Below are 17,012 nucleotides of genomic sequence, written 5' to 3' on the forward strand. Positions count from 1 at the left end.
GCATGTAATTTTACTTGATAAAGAACTCCCAAGGGAAGAAATTTCTGAAGATTTTTCCAGATATATTCAGCCACATTTTCTTTTGTGTTCAAACTATCCCTCAAGTATGACACATCAAGATCCAGATTCTTGTGATGAAGGGGCTTAATAATTGCTTCCTTCAGGTATTCTTTGAGGCAGTCAAGCTCATAACCATCCCTGTAATAGGATTAACCTCTCCATGAGCTGTCACCACAACTCTGTAATTGTGCCCAGAGCCATTTGGATTGTTGCATTTCCCAAACAGTTTCAAGGTTTCTTCATCACTCAGAGATGTGCTGTGGAGCTGGAGCTGGAGGAGACATGGCCGGGAAATCTTTGTGGCCAATGACTGCCTGAGCCTGCCCTCTTCATGGCCTTGGCAGGTCCCTCCTCCCTGGGCCCGCAGCAGGCAGGAAAAAGCTGTACTCTAAATTTTTATTCTAGTAACATACATGAATCAACGTCTACCCTTTTAACCACATTCACCTATATAATTCAGTGCTGTTAACCACACTCACGGTAACCTGCTACCATCACTACCATGCAGTTCCAAACCTTTAAACGGAAAGCCTGTACACTTTAAGTACCAACTCCCCATTTTCTAACCCCAATCTATCTCAAGTTCTGATATTCTAGATTCTATATCTGTGAGTTTGCTAATTATATTTATTTCATATCAGTGAGATCATACAATATTTGTCCTTCTGTGTCTGGTTTATTTCACTCAGCATAGTGTCCCCAGAGTTCATCCATGCTGTTGCATGCATCAGAAAGTCATTTGTGTTTTGAGGCTAAATGATATTCTATTGTGCTTACACCCACAATTTGTTTTTCCATTCATCTGTTGACAGGCATTTGGGTTGCTTCCATATTTTGGCAACTGTGAATAATGCTGCTATGAACATCGGTGTGCAAATGCAACTTACTTTCAATTCATCTGGGTATACATGTTGTAGTGGGATTGTTGGTCGCATGGAAATTCTATACTCAGCTTCCTGAGGACCTGCCAAACTGCCTTCCATAGTAGCAGGTTCCTGAGGAACTGTCAATCTGTCTTCCACAGTGGCTGCAATAAATGAGAGTTTCTATTTCTTCACAGTGTTCACATTTTTTCTTCCACATTTGTAGTTTTCTGATTTCTGTCATTCTAGTGGGTGTGAAATGATACCTCATTGTGGTTTTGATTTAAATTTTTTTTTGTTATTGATTTTTATGTCTCTAATAACTAATGATGTTGAACAGCTATTCCTATGCTTTTTTATCCATTTGTATATCCTCTTTGGAGAAATGTCTACTCAAGTCTTTTCCCATTTGTTCATTGGGTTGTCTATTTACCGTTGACTCATAGGATTTCTTTATATATTCTGGATATTAAACCCTTATCAGATATGTGGCTTCCAAATATTTTCTCCCATTGAATAAGCTGTCTTTTCTCTTCAGTGACAAAGTCCTTTGATATACAAAGTTTCTTTAATTTTAAGGAGGTCCCATTTACCAATTGTTTCTTTCGCTGCTTGTACTTTATTTGCAAAGTCTAAAAACTATTGCCTAACCCAAGATCCTAAAGGTGCTTCCCTACATTTTCTTCTAGGACTTTTAGTGTCTTAGTTCTTATATTTATGTTTTTGATCCATTTTGTGTTAATTTTTGTATAGTGTGAGATAGAGGTCTTCTTTCTTTTGCATATAGATATCCAGTTCTCTTAGCACCATTGTTGAAGAGATAATTCTGTCCTAGTTGAGTGGGCGTGGCAGCCTTGTTCAATATCAATTGGCTATGGATGTCAGGGTCTATTTCTGAACTCTCAAGTCTATTCCATTGCTCAATGTAACTGTCCTTATTACTCTACCATGTTGTTTGACCACTGTAACTTTGTAATATGCTTTAAAGTCAGGAAATGTGATTTTCCAAGTTCATTCTTGTTTTTCAAGATGTTTTTGGTTATTCAGGGACCCTTATCCTTCCAAAGAAATCTGATAACTGGTTTTTCTGCAAGATACGCTGTTGGAATTTTGATTGAGATTGCATTAATTTGTACATCATTTCCTTAACATCCTTGGTAAAATTTATTCCTGTATATTTGATTCTTTTAGTTGCTATTGTAAATGGATTTTTTCTTGATTTTCTCCTGAAATTTCTCATTAATACTGTATAGAAACACTAGTGATCTGTGTTAATCTAGTACCCTCCCCCACTTTGCTGAATTCCCATTTATTAGCTCTAGTAGTTAATTAATGTAGATTATTTTAGGACTTTCTAGAAATAGGATGATGTCATCTGCAAATAGGGGAAGTTTTACTTCTTCCTTTCCAGTTTGGATAATCTTATTTTTCGTGCCTAGCTGCTTTTGCTAGAATGTGCAATACAATGTTGGACAACGGTGGTGACAGTGGGCAGCCTTATCTTGATCCTGATCTCAGAAGCAAAGCTTTCAGTCTTTCACCACTGAGTATGGTGTGACATGTGGGTTTTTCACATATGCCCTTTATCATGTAGATGAAGCTTTCTCTATTCCTATTTTCCTGTTTTTATAAAGAAAGGATGTGGGACTTTGTCCTATATCTTTTTTGCATGAATGGAGAAGATTGTGTGGTTTTCTTCCCTTTGTTTTGTCAATGTGGAGTATTACATTAGTTGATTTCCTTACTTGAACCACGCTTGCATACCTAGGATAAAAGGCATTTGATCATGGTATATAATTCTTTTACTCTGTTGTTGGATTCGCTTTGCAAGTATGTTCTCGAGGACTTCTGCATGTATATTGATTAGACAAAAACTGGTCTGTAATTTTTTTTTCTTGTAATATCTTTATCTGGCTTTGGGATTAGGGTAATGGCTTCAGAGAATGAATTAGGTAATGTTCCCTCCTCTTTACTTTTTTTGAAAAGTTTGAGCAGGATTGCCTTATTTCTTCTTGGATTAATTGATCGAGTTCATCTGTGAAGTCATCTCATGTTGGGCTTTTGTTTGTGGGGGCCATTTTGATGATTGATTCAATCTCTTTATTTGTAATTGGTCTATTGTGGTCTTCTATTTTTTCTGGGGTCAGTGTAGGCTGCTCGTGTGTTTCTAGGAATCTGTCCATTTCATTGTAGTTGTCTAATTTGTTTGGCACATAGTGGTTCACAGTATCTTCTTACAATCCTTTTTATTTCTGAGGAGTCAGTACTAACATCCCCTTACTCATTTCTGATTTTATTTATTTGCATTCTCTCTCTCTTCTTTTATCATTCTAGCTAAAAAACGTTTATCAATTTTATTGACCTTTTCAAAGAAACACCTTTTGGCTTTGTTAATTCTCTTTATTGTTTTGTATTTCAATTTCATTAATTTCTGCTTTAATCTTGCTATTTCTTTCCTTCTACTTGCTTTGAGATTAGTCTGCTGTTCTTTTTCTGTTTCTTTCAGGTGTTCATTTAGATCTTTGATTTTGGCTCTTCTTTTTTCATGTAGGCATTTAGCGTTATAAATTTCTCTCTCAGTACTTCCTTTGCTGCATGCCATAATTTTTTGGCATGTTGCATTCTTGTTTTTAAATTCATCTCAATACATTTATTGATTTCCATTGTAATTTATTTTTCAACTCACTAACTGTTTAAGAGTATGTTGTTTCACTTCCATATATGTGATGATTTTCTAGTTCTCTGCCAGTTATTGATTTCCAGCTTTATTCCATTATGTCAGATAAGATGCTCTGTATAGTTTCAATCTTTTTAATTTCATTGAGACTTGTTTTGTGATCCAACATGAAGTCTATCCCAGAGATTGATCCATGTGCACTTGAGAAGAATGTATATTCTGCTCTATTGGGGTGCAATGCTCTATATAGGTCTAGTTTATTTATGATATAATTCAAGTTCTCGTTTTCTTTATAGATCTTGTGTCTGTATGCTCTATCTATAGAAGAGAATGGTGTATTGAAGTCTCCAACTACTATTTTAGATTTGTCTATTTCTCCCTTCTGATTTGTCAGTGTGTGCTTTGTGTATTTTGAGGCACCGTGGTTAGGTGCATAACTATTTATTATTGCTATTTCTTCTTGGTAGATTGCCCCTTTTATTAATGTATAGTTCTTCTTTGTCTCTTAAAAAATCTTTTGACTTAAAGTCTATTTGGTCTGATGTTAGTATAGCTACCCCAGCTATTTTTTTTATTACTATGTGCATGGATTATCTTTTTCTAACTTTGCACTTTCAACTTGCAACCTATTTGTGTCTTTGGATCTAAGATAGTATAACAAAAATGTTTGGATCATGTTTTTTTTTTTTTTTTTTTTTTACCCATTCTGCCAATCAGTGTGCTTTAATTGGGTAGTTTAATCCATTAACATTCATTCTTATTATTGTAAGGGTAGTACTTCAATCATTTTGTCCCTTAGTTTCTTTATATGTAATATCTTTTTTTTAATTTTTGCCTCTCTTTTCCTTTATTGCAACCTCTTTTTTCTGTATTTTTGATCTTTTGTGATGTATCTAACTGATCCCAACTTCATTTCTCTTTCTGTATTTTTTTTTTTTTTGGTACTTCTTTTATGGCTACTCTCGGGTTTATGTTATACAACATGTACCTATAAACTATTATTTTGAAAAGATACCAGCTTAACTTCTATAATATACATGTTCTCTGCTCCCATATCTATCTTTTACCCCTCTTTATGTTGCTTTTGTCCCACTTTACCACTTTATATTTCGCTCATCCTTTATCAGGAAATATGCCCTTTTCTTGTTTAATTGCATTTTTATTCTTATATTAATTAGAGAGTAGAGTTGTATGTTGAGGACACAGCACTAATGGGTTTTGCTTTTGCCCTTTTATTTACTCTTACTGATGATTTTCATTTCTTCACACTACTCCAAGCCACTCTCTCCTGTCTTTACTTTCAACTTGTCCAACTCCCTTTCATAATTTTTGCAAGGCAGATATTTTATTGATGAACTGTCTGTTTTTGTTTCTCTGTGAATATTTGAAAATTTCTCTCATTCTTGAAGAACAGTTTTGCTGCACAAATAATCAGGGATTGGCAGTTTTTCTCTTTCAATACCTTAAATCTATAATATCACTGCCTTCTCACCTAATGGCTTCTGATAAGAAATTGACACAATCTCATTGAGGATCCCTAGCATGTGATGACTTGCTTTTCTTTTGCTGCTTTCAGAATTCTCTTCACCTTGGCATTTAACATTATGATTAGCACGTGCCTTAAAATAACCCTTTTCAGATCTATTCTCTTTAGAGTACAGTGCACTTCTTGGACATGTATATTTATGTTTTTCATAACAGTTGGGGAATTTTTCAACCATTAATTTCTCAAATATTCTTTCTGTTCCTTTTCCCTTTTCTACTTATGGGTCACCCATGACACATATATTTGCATGCTTCATGATGTCACTCGAATCCCTGGGATACTGCTCAATTTTTTCTATTCTTTTTTTCTATCTGTTCTTCTTCCAACAATATGATTTTTTTGGGGGGGGTGAGTGGTCCGGGAATCAAACCTGGGTCTCCCACATGGAAGGCACGCATTCTACCACTGAACCACCCGTGCATCCCCCAACTATATGATTTTGATTGTCCTGTTTTCTAGATCACTCATTTTTTCTCCTGCCTATTCAACTCTGTTGTTGTATGCCTCTAGTGTATTTTTTTTTTAGCTTTTTAGTGTATAATATAACATATATACAAAGCAAAGAAAGAAAAAAGCAATAGTTTTTGAAGCACTCTTCAACAAGTAAACAGGACAGATCCCAGAGTTTGTCATGGGGTATTATATGATCCTCTCAGATTTTCCTTCTAGATGCTCCAGGACATTGGAAGCTAAAAGGAATAAATATTTTTTTTTATCATCATAATTGACTTTTTTGTGAAAAAGAACATATATACAAAAATCTAGAGTATTTTTAATCTTTGTTATTGTGCCTTTCATGCCCATAATTTCTATTAGGCTTTTTTATACTTTCAAATTCTTCTTTATGTTCATACATTGTATTCTTAATATTCCTTATCTCTATAAATACTTTCCTTCATCTCCTTTAATTGATTTGGGAGATTTCTTTGAACTTCTTTAATTAGTTGCCCAAATTATGTATCTCCTCTGATATTTTATTTTTTTCCCTTGCATAATACATATATTTCTGTTCCTTAGTATGGTTTGTAAGTTTTTTCTGATATCGAGGAATCTAATTATCTTGATGAGTTTACTATGAAGCATTGTTTCACTTGTCTAAGGTTTTATTGTAATGATTTTGTGTCAAGGCTCTTCTCTGACACTTGGTCTAACTAATTCTAGACCTTTAGAACAGCCCATGTTTGTTGATATTTTCTCAGCTCTTCTTCATCTGATTCTTTCCTTATTATGCAGCATAATTTTTAAAATTGTACTTTTTTGTGCAATTATTTCACCTCCACGGGAAGGCTTCTTTTTCTCTCTTCCTTCTTCAGGAATCTTGATCACTTTTGTTTGTTTCTGGGCAGAATTTTCTCTACAGCTCTGTGATTTGTTTAAATTCAGTACCCTACTAAACTCAGTGACCCATTTTTATTGCATTTTTCAATTCTGGGACTCCCCTGTCTTACAGTTGAGTTTAAATCCTCCAGTTTCTTCCTTGTTAGTGTATCCTGACTTGGGGACCCAGATGGGGTCAATCCAGAGTGGTAGGTAACTCCAGAAATGCCTGTTTTGCCTTTAGATTGAGTGAGTGCATCATTTGCCAGCCTTTTTTTTTTTTTTTTACCATGGCCTCTCTCTTTCTTATTTCCCCCTGGGAGCCCTTTTTTATGCAGCACTCCTCAACAGCTTGTGGCTTCCCAGGGATCTGTGGGTTTGGTTCCCTCAGCCTGGATATGCATGGGGTTCTTACTCTTTGCTTGAGGGGCTCTACAGTCGGTGTCCTTGGTGGGAGGGACCTGGACCATTGCCTCTGAGCAACTCCCAATGTGCCTGGGACTGAGGGAGGGGGAGGGAAGTGGATCGGCAGGTTGGGGATGGAAATTTCCTACCTGACACTTTTCTTTTCCTTTGATTCAGTATTTTTCGTGTCCTTCTCCAGTCTCTATAATCCTATGTAGTTCAAAGCAAATGGGATTTGTCCTTTTATTTGCTGAATCTGGCGGGAGGAGTTTTTCAAGGGATGTCTTATGTTGTCATGCTGATGACATCACCCCTGCATGTATTCTTATGCTTGTAACACCTTTCTCCATCTTCAAAGGACTTTGTTCCAATCTCTGTTTCTGTCCTCACATCAAGTTTTCTTCTGACTCTTGCATCCCTTGTGCAAGGACCTTTGTGATTACAATTGGGCCCATCGGCTAATTCAGGAGAACCTTCCCATCACAAAATCATGTCTGCAAAGTTCCTTTTCCCATATAAGGTAAGATTCACAGGTTCTAGAGATTAGGGCATGGACATATTTGGGGGACCATTATTCAGTCTAATATGAACTGGTTCAAAGGAGATAGAATATAAGGCTGGATAAATGGGAAAATTTGTTGATATAAGGGCACTCTCTGGTGACACATGAATTAACAGCTGGAAAGGGCTCCAGTACATGGTTTGAATATTCTGTTGGCATAGGTTAGAGATGCTAAAAAAAATATGGCCCACTTTAAATAAGGGAATTGCCAGTACTTCCATGATAATCTATTAAGAAAAGAATTAAAAGGCACAGAGAAGGAGGCTTGTGTCTTCCCAGATGAGTCTACTATATTAGATCAGTGAACCCCAGGCTGAGCATGGTCCTTGAGGCAGCCCTCTGGACACTGCTTCTGAAGGTGATAATAAGTGTGCCAGGGAGGATGGCACCAGTATCATTGAAAGGTCTGGTAGTAAATAGAATCTTTGTACAAGTTTGTCTCACAATGAATATACAGAACTCACAGTCTGCCAGCAGACATTCTCCAGGTTCCTGAGTATATAATTGGAATGAGCATACCTAGAAGTTGGCAGAAAGCTCACATTGGTTCCTTGACATGTAAGTTCTTTCCTACACAAAAATATGGCATAGTGGCATGCCATATACCTAGGCCTTGCTTTTGTTCACTTGTTATAATATCTTAAAGAACTTTCAATATTGGTATGCAGATAGTGTCCACATTTTTTAACAGCTGCACAGTATTTCATTGAATGAATGCACCAATGTCTGTTTAGTCATGTACTGATGGACCCTTTGCTTTCCAATCTTTTGTTACTGAAAAATTCTTTAGTAGATAATCTTGATGCTATGTTTCATACATATGTAGATCTATGTAGAATAAACTCCTAGAATTAAGATTTCTGGGTCAATGGGTTGTAAGTTTGCAGCTCAAAGGTTCTTATTGGATAGGTATCAAATTATCTAGCATACCAAATCCTTATTTTGTATGTCCATATTATTGAACTTTGTCTCATATGTGAAACTTCATTAAAATTAGTAGTGCTATGTATCTATTATCTTTTTCCTATTACCACTCATATATTTTGGAAGGATACTGTATTGATTATATTGTATAATGCATATTCAGGCTTTCTAAGGAACTATAATGTCTGGATTCCAAAACTAAAATCAAAGAATATGAAAGTTGGTGCTTACAATACATATTCTGGGGAAAAGTTATTCTGCAAAGTGACTTTTTGAATTAACAGAATTTTTATACATTTGTTCCCATTAAAAATATCACCCACCCTCACCACTAACTTACCAGGGCACCTGTGCTGAGCAGGGTGACAAGGCCAATGAAACACTTAAACCAACTGTTTTCTACTATCTTGCAGCAGGTTTTTCTTATGTTCTGCCAAATTTTTCCTTTCCTGGATTCTCTACTAATTTGACCAGTTGAAAACTTCTGTCCATAATCTGTCAAGAATATTAGAAACTCAGGAATTAGTAAATATATCAAAATTTCCATCTTACATCTTAGCAAATTTCTTTATGATTCTAATATAGGTGGTCCCTGATTTAAAAACACTTGATTTTTACTCCTGCTGTAGTGACCACTGAAATCATTGAGGAAGAAGAAACAAACACACTTAACTTGCTTTTGTTTTTAGGAAGAGGAGGAAAGAAGCTATGAAAGGTGGGACAATTTAGATGTGATGGCTCTTACCCACTGGAGCACAGTAGGAGAATAAAACTTGTCCCCCATGCCTAGAAACATACATGCACACATACATACTTTCCGTCTTCTGGATGTTCTATGTTGGTGCAGTATCTGAACATTCACATGGCATGACAGGCGTTCCCATTTGAAAACACAAATACTTATGAAAGGTTGACAGGCATGATCTCAATTAAGTTTCTTTGATCCCAGTTCATAGGTGGCATGGGAATGAGAACTTTGATTGAGCCTATTCAAGGAGCTAACTTGCATTATGAAGCACTTTGTAGGTGGGATACATGTATATGGAGTTGAACTCCACTATCTACTTAAAAGGGGTAACATAATGAAAACCTGGGGTTTGAGAAGAGAGTAATTAGCGTATAGGGAAAAAATGAAGAAATGGAGACTGGGTGAAGTGTATATCTCTTAGTCAAGTTAATGAACTCTTCAAAATTAAAAAAATAATTGAAAGAATATCCAGGAGTATTATTTAGATTAAGAGAAATTTAGGAGCTTGTTTTTCTCTTACCATTCTTAAGATGCTTTGACTCTTCATGTTCATGGACCATTTCTTCTTCTTCAGAGATAGCAATGTCGACTGTACTGCATTCCGATGAACTAGATTGCTTTACCTTCTAAAAAGTAAAGTCTCATTAAAAAATTTGCAATTCAAGTTTCATTTACTCATTGTAATTAAAGTTTATTTCCATTTTGGAAGTAAGAAAAATGATATGCAGAAAAAAATGATTAGTTTTAAAAGATTAGGACTGTCTCATAATTGACATTAAAATACATACATATTGGGCAAGTTGAAGTTTTAAATTTTATCTAAAAATATTTAATTTAAAATAGTTTTAGATTAAAATTAACATTCAGTTATTAACACTGTCATCCTTAAAGATATATATGATGTCTCCAATTTATGAAAGGATTTGGGTTCCAAAGTTTCCTTGAAGTCATTCACAAGTTTCCTTTATGCTACTTTAGATGAAGTAGCGTAAAAATAAATCATCCCTTGATGTTAAAGATGTGCAGACAACGGTACAGTTCGTTTTTATTGTTAAACCATCCAGACATTCTTAAGTAGGTCATCGTCGGATGAACTGATGTGAGATTATCCTGAAGGGAAAGAGCGAATGGCACACCAAGGACAGACCTGGGCAAGTGGTGTCAGTCTTATGGGAAGGCATAGATTCAGGGACTGACCGCCCTTCTCTTGTTTTCCACTCTGCACTTTACTGAAGTTCAAGACTGGCAAGAACAAGCTCATCACTGCTTTGTACATGCGGTAATAATGCAAATGACACGCTTTGCTTTTACGTGTAAAGATTTTCTTGGAATGCTTTATTTAAAGTGAATATGCTACATGTCAACATTCGAAATCACCAAGTTCTAAAGTCAATAGTATATAATTAATAGTTTACGGTTAAAAAATTACGATGTGTCTATTAAAAATTTTGGTAAAAAGCCAGTTTTATTTCATAAGGATTAATGAAAGGTCTAGGTAGAGTATGTAAAAAAGTAGAACTATTGTATACTGTCTCTTGCTCTAATGGACAATGCGTCAAGGAAATACAATTAGAAAACTCTGTTTGTTTTAGACCCTACGTGGTCAACTGTCAATAAGACATTAAGGGTATTCAATTAAAAAATAAATATACAATAGCATAATACTCTTAAATAAACAGATATTTTAATTATTTCCAGGCCCTTTTATTTTATTCATCTGTGATGAAATGACATTGATAATAATGAAATGCATTGACTGTGAAAATGAATAAATGAGTATTATATAATGTTTGGGCATTCGAGAAATGAAAATTATATACTTACATTTATATGCTTCGAATTTTAAAAACCCTTGCACTGATGTGATTCCTCTACAAACCCTGTGAGTAGGTATCATTTAATTTTACAAGTAAATAAATTACAATTCAGAATTAAAAGTTATTTTTGTAGGAGACTACTTAATGGCATGAAAAAGTGACCATGATATATTGAGAGTACAAAAAAGAAAGAAACAAAACTATATACAGTTTGATACTATTTTTATAAGATGTATTTGGCTATTTATTTATAATGTAAAAAAAGCTGAAGGGGCAAATACCAGAGAAATAAGAGTGTGTATCTTTGGATTATTGTACTCATGATTTTTATGGTTTATCTTTGACTTTTTGGTAAATTAATGTCCCAAGGATTTACAGATTACATAATCTAGAAGGTACCTGACTAACTAAATAAAATACAAAATTAGATGTGTAATAAATGAGTAAATTTGTGAATAAATAAACAATCTAAAAGAACTTGATAATTATGCAGCATAAATGACAACTTTTGAAATATCAACATTTACTGTATTAGTAAATTGTATACTTCCTATATGTTCTCATATCCCAAACTTCTATTGAGATTACCAAGCAGCTTTCCAGAACATCCTAACATCATGTGCTGTGACAAATAGCAATTGCACCCAGAAATAGATGATAGTCAAAGTCAAAGTCTTCAGCGAAGATACAGAAATGTACAGGATAAGAGTATTTTCCCCTTGTTCACTAGAAATGGTCTTGATTAAAGGAAAACGCACTTGACAATCTTAGGGTTATGAAGGAGTAAAAATATTTCTCTAAAACCAAAATTCCCACAGCAGGAGTTGAAAGGACCTTGAATAACTGAAACTCAACTCCTGCTAGAAGGCAGATTTGAGCAGTTACTTCAGAATGAGCATCTGCCAAGCCAGAAGAGGCCTGGGAGACAAGTTGTGTTTGGGGCCAGGAAAGAAGTGTCCTGCCCCGCCTCAGTGTCCAAGAGTGATCTGAGATGATTTACCTGTGGATTCAGTGAAAAGAGCCCACAGAGCACATCTAATCTCTATAGATGTAGCTCTCTGTTAAATTTCACCTCTTTCTAAGACATTATTCTGATTGCAATGGAAAACATCAGACTGTCTCCAGTAGGCTGTGTTTTTTAGAAACTAAAGGAACTACAACATCTACCCTTCTTTGAATGTGAACCTACTTTTTTCCCCCAGGGTTTATAAAGCCACAAACTATTCACAATTCAAATCAGTAACTTTTCTTTATTCTTTTAGTGCAAATCAAGTATATATGTTATGACTATATGTTAAGAAATGAACTGACTAGAGTTTCAAAATTTGGGGAATAAAGAATCCTAGCACTCTTCTAGTCCAACCTCATATTTTAAGGATGATAAAGCCCAGAGACTTTTATAGTGATTTTTCCAATCATACATAGTGTGTGTGAAAAACATAGGTTTCTTCAGTGCACTTTTCATTACATCACACTGCCTGCTTATTAATTTATGTGATAGTATGTTTACTAAGTGCTTATTTTATACTGGGCATTTTTCTATGCAGTGATTGAACTATTTTACTTAATATTTGCACTCACCCTATTTTTATTTTCATTTACAGATGAGGACACTGAAGTTTAGAGAGATTCAACAGCTTGCTCAGGGTAGTACAAGCAGGAGCTTGAAGTGATGGAGTGAGGATTGAATGGGTCATCTAACCGGAGCTTCAGTTTTGATTCATTTCCTTATCACAGATGCTATAAAATACTAAACAATCAGGACATTAAAACATTTTACCTCTTTGCTGCTTCCATCACCTGACTTGCTTTGAATCTCCTTATTGTCCAGATTTTCTATATCAGATTCTCCTGAAGCAATTGGTACCGTTTCTGAGACACTAGGACTGGGAATAAGTGATTGACTCTCATTTTCAGTCATTGCGATTTTCTCCGTGCAACTGCTTTTTTCTCTATCATTGAGGAAGTATTGCGTGTTGCTCAATTCAGAAAGAGTATGATCAGAAATATTCTCTTTAACATATGTATCATTTACATTGTCCTTCGTCTCCTTTGGAATATTCTTTTGTTTGCATAGTGTTTTGAAACACACATAGTTTATTCCTTTCTTGATCCTTGTTATTGCAAGCTGGAGATTTTTTGCTTCATTATGCTCTTCAGTTGTTGCAACCTCGTATGAACTAAATGAGCTCACCAAAGCCAGAAACAGGTATAATATCTAAATGAGGATGTAACAGGAGGTTAGACATACTCTTTTTGTTTGTTTCCCTGTATACAACATAAAATGTCCTAAAACCCAAGTTAACCTGAGATTTGAAAACTGATCATAGGGACTTAATAAAAAACTCCAATAGCATTCACACTGTATAGCCAGATGTCATCTTGTTCTAACAACATTCTATGGAATATGCTCTCTTCCTATTTTATACATGGAAAAGTCAAGGCTTAAAGATACCAAATGTCAAAGGTCACACAAGTTTGGAATTAAGTTTGTCTTATTCCAAAGCTTGTTTTCTTTCACTAAGCTAGGCTGCCTCTTGTAAAGGGGAGAAAATGAATTCTTATTCTGGGGGTGGGGGATGGGGGGCTGAAATCACCTCAGCCTTATCACAGGAATAAATGCAACAATTTTGCAAACCCATCAGAAATTGCATAAGGAGAGAGCTATCCATGGGGCCTGAGACATAAAAGTACAGGTGTTATGGTAGGCCATTTGGTTTTCTATTGTAAAAAAATGGTCAAACAAAAAATGAGGAGAGTGATGGAAAATTATTCCTAATACTTGTAAGCCATCTGGAATCCAAGAATATACTGTATTTTGACTATTACTATCACCGAGAAATATATTTAAGCTATATTCAATTTCCAAAAGTTCAGATTTTAATTTTGTCTGTAATTTTAGGGTATAGATTATATTTTTGAACTCAGGAGATGCTGATTCATATTTAGTATTCTCAGACAAAGTAACAATTTGGGCATTTTGCCTATTCTTGCAGCTTTCCTCCCTCTTTAGATTTCAGCTTTGGAAGACCATCTATTTTATTTACATATTATTTTAAAGGAAAATTTTCACTTACTTATGTTTAAGAATATATACATAAGCTTATATAACATATCTTTCCTGCCTTTGTTCCTGATTTCTTCACATATTGAGGCCTTCTTTTAAAAATAATTGAATTGACTGTTAATATGCACATAAAATAAGTGTCTCCAAACTTAATATGTGTCTCCAAACACTCATATGTTTGTATGAGTGTTTATATGCACATAAAATAATTAAGTGTCTCCAAACACTCATATATTAAAACATCTTGCTAAACTTTGAATCTGTGTGAAGAGATGAAGCTTTCAAATTCTCTGGTCAATATTCTCTTTTTCATGTACACACATACCTGAGATAATATGAGCGTCACATTAAATAATCTTTAACCCTAATGGATTACATGTACTTTTCTATACCTAGGTCTCCATATTTCTTATGAATACAGAATGTTCAGATAAGACTCATATCAATAATTTGAAATATTATTACATGCAACAGTCATCAAATAAATAATATTAATGTTAACAATTGTTTTAAGTAGCAATAACATGTAGGGTACAAGAAGGCTTAACATTGGAAATTTCTTACTGGTGAAATCATGTAAATAACTGACAGATGCCTTCTATACCCTACCATGACAGAAACTCAGAGAAGGAAAAAAATTTTCAAAGGTCAATATCCCCAGATATTAGCATAACCGTTCTTCCACTAGTATCTCATTTGGTAATGAGGTTTGCAACATCTTACAGGAGCCATACTAGTCACATGTCTATCATTCCCAAAGGACAATGAATTCCTGATGGAAGGGGGCAAGACTAACCATAATTTAGGGCACTTGGCGGCCATTCTTTGGTTGGGTAAGCATTAGGCTGAGTACAACACAAGGAAAGGTGTTAGGGAAGAGTTTCATGACTGTAAATTTCCTATGAGCTGGAACCATGTTTTTCTCGATTAGGGAACCAGGATGGTGCTGGGCATGAAGTACATGATAAATATTTGTCAAAACATTAATACATTATAGAATGATTGAAAAAATTGATTTGGGCCAAGATTTGAACAAGGAAAAATTATGCTACACCAATTACATTTTAAAAGTTTACAATCTAAGATTTCTCATATCTTAACTATACAAGCAAACATAGTAAGCATGTTAAAATGCTAAAAATGAAGTTAGTTTAAAAGTTCAAAATGTTGTGGATTTGTGGCGGAAAGAATGAACTTTATGAAAATGGTCCTGCTTTGTTCAGTTGTGCTCTAAATTTAAAAGTGCCTGGCTCCTAAAGGATTAAAAAGGAAAAACAATCTTTGTAAATGGCCAGTGCTACTGAAAGTGGATTACCTCTTCTAATTTGAGCATTAATAAAGAAGGGGAAATAGAGGAATTTATGATATAAACAGAGTAATTTTCTTCCAATTTTATAACCAGATTTAAAACACATCTTTATTGTTTTAATTTATTGGGGGGGGGAGTGAAGTAATGTATATAAAAGAAACCATTTAAAAGTTTCCCCTCCCACTTCTAAGATATCCAGTTATTGGTTAAAAATTGATCAGCTCATATTGTTTATTTAACCATATTTGACCATAACAAGATACCACAATTCTCTTGGCGGAAATTACCTAACTTGCAAGTAAAACTTTGGGAAGGAAGAGCCCCGATTAGGTTTATGTGAAACTTCTAAATAATAGTAAATAATCAATAAAAATCTGTAGACGTAGGTTTATAATTATCTACAAATAAAGAAATAAAAAAACATTTATGAAGTATTTATAGACTGCAAGGTGATGTTATTTAAAGTGTAATAACCCTGTAAAGCATGCATACGTGTTATTGTTAGATTCATTCCAAAATAAATATAGTTAAATTGAAAGAGGTTATGTAATATGTCAAAGTTACCTAATTAGTAAGTGATAGTGCTAGAATTTGAACCAAATTTGCTTGCGTCTGAACCCTGTACTTTTACTACAACCCAACATGGGATAAAGATTTTTTAAAAACTGCTTTAAAATACTTGTACTTGCATATGATTTTTTTTTTAAGTTTCCACTTAAGATTCAGAATCACTGCTGGAATTTTATTGCAGTATTAAGACAACAAATTTAAAATATGTAAAATCCCTTCCATTTACACCAATGTGACTTGTAAATGATCTACAACCTCACAAATTCTTTCCCTGCATTTCTTTTCCTTGTATTTATTCTAGGGTTATTTTCATGGTTCCCTAGAGCTGGATCCCTGTTGAGAAACAGGAAGGTAAAAGGACTCAATGAGCCTAGCAATATGATGGCCAATCAATTGAAAATGAAGGCTCATATAACTCCTTTCTCTTCTGAATAACTCCTCCCCTTTGACTTGGAGTTTCTATTGACTTGGAGTTTTTGATCAGTTGGAGTAAGAAAAGTGAGAAATAGGGTGGAGTGCAAAAGCAAAGAAATAGAAGTGCTAAGGCAATTATGTGGGTATGTGTGTTGTTTCCCTCAACCATGCTATTCTCTCAGGGAAGAGAAATCTGCTTTTATTTGGTAAATCACCTTTCCACTATTATTTGTTTTATGCATTGGTTTGAATCTAGTTCCAAGGACGAATGGCTTAATGTAATTAATATGTTCCATAACCTGGACCACAGAGATTTGTTCAGAAATGGACATGTAATTAAATTAGACCTAATGAGGTAATGGAAGTTTACTCTGGATTCTAGGAAAGAACTTCCCTTTTCTATTAGAATTGATGCAATATGAAGATGTGAGGATTTGGATTGCAGCAGCCTTTTGATACCACAGAAGATACCAGCCAGCAAGGAGCACAGAGAAAGCAGAACTGATACATAGTTGGCTCCAATGATCCCATCTGATGCTCTGTGTAACATATAACTAAACAGAGATCTACTGATAGATTCCCATCTTTGTTTTAGCCAAGTAGAACAGGGTTTTTAGTCACTGGGAATTGGAAGAATCCTAATGGCTCCAAAAGCAGAGATGCATTTCTTTTACATTAATTTGATACACATTTATTGAAGTATTTTTACATGTTGGCATTGTTTTAGAGTTCA

General features: G+C 34.7%; 1 protein-coding gene across 1 annotated transcript in view; it reads right to left on the reverse strand.

Annotated features, from left to right (window-relative positions):
- SCN7A (sodium voltage-gated channel alpha subunit 7) overlaps window positions 1-17,012 on the reverse strand; it is a 98,577-nt gene that overhangs the window by 19,614 nt on the left and 61,951 nt on the right. The window contains exons 15-17 of the mRNA XM_077154058.1: window positions 12,700-13,137; window positions 9,623-9,728; window positions 8,695-8,849 (exon numbers count right to left, since the gene is read on the reverse strand). Coding sequence (XP_077010173.1) covers window positions 8,695-8,849; window positions 9,623-9,728; window positions 12,700-13,137 — 699 coding nt within the window. The remainder of the gene's footprint in view (window positions 1-8,694; window positions 8,850-9,622; window positions 9,729-12,699; window positions 13,138-17,012) is intronic.

The sequence above is a fragment of the Tamandua tetradactyla genome, chromosome 3 (assembly GCF_023851605.1).
Source record: "Tamandua tetradactyla isolate mTamTet1 chromosome 3, mTamTet1.pri, whole genome shotgun sequence".
In the NCBI taxonomy this organism is placed as follows: domain Eukaryota; kingdom Metazoa; phylum Chordata; class Mammalia; order Pilosa; family Myrmecophagidae; genus Tamandua; species Tamandua tetradactyla.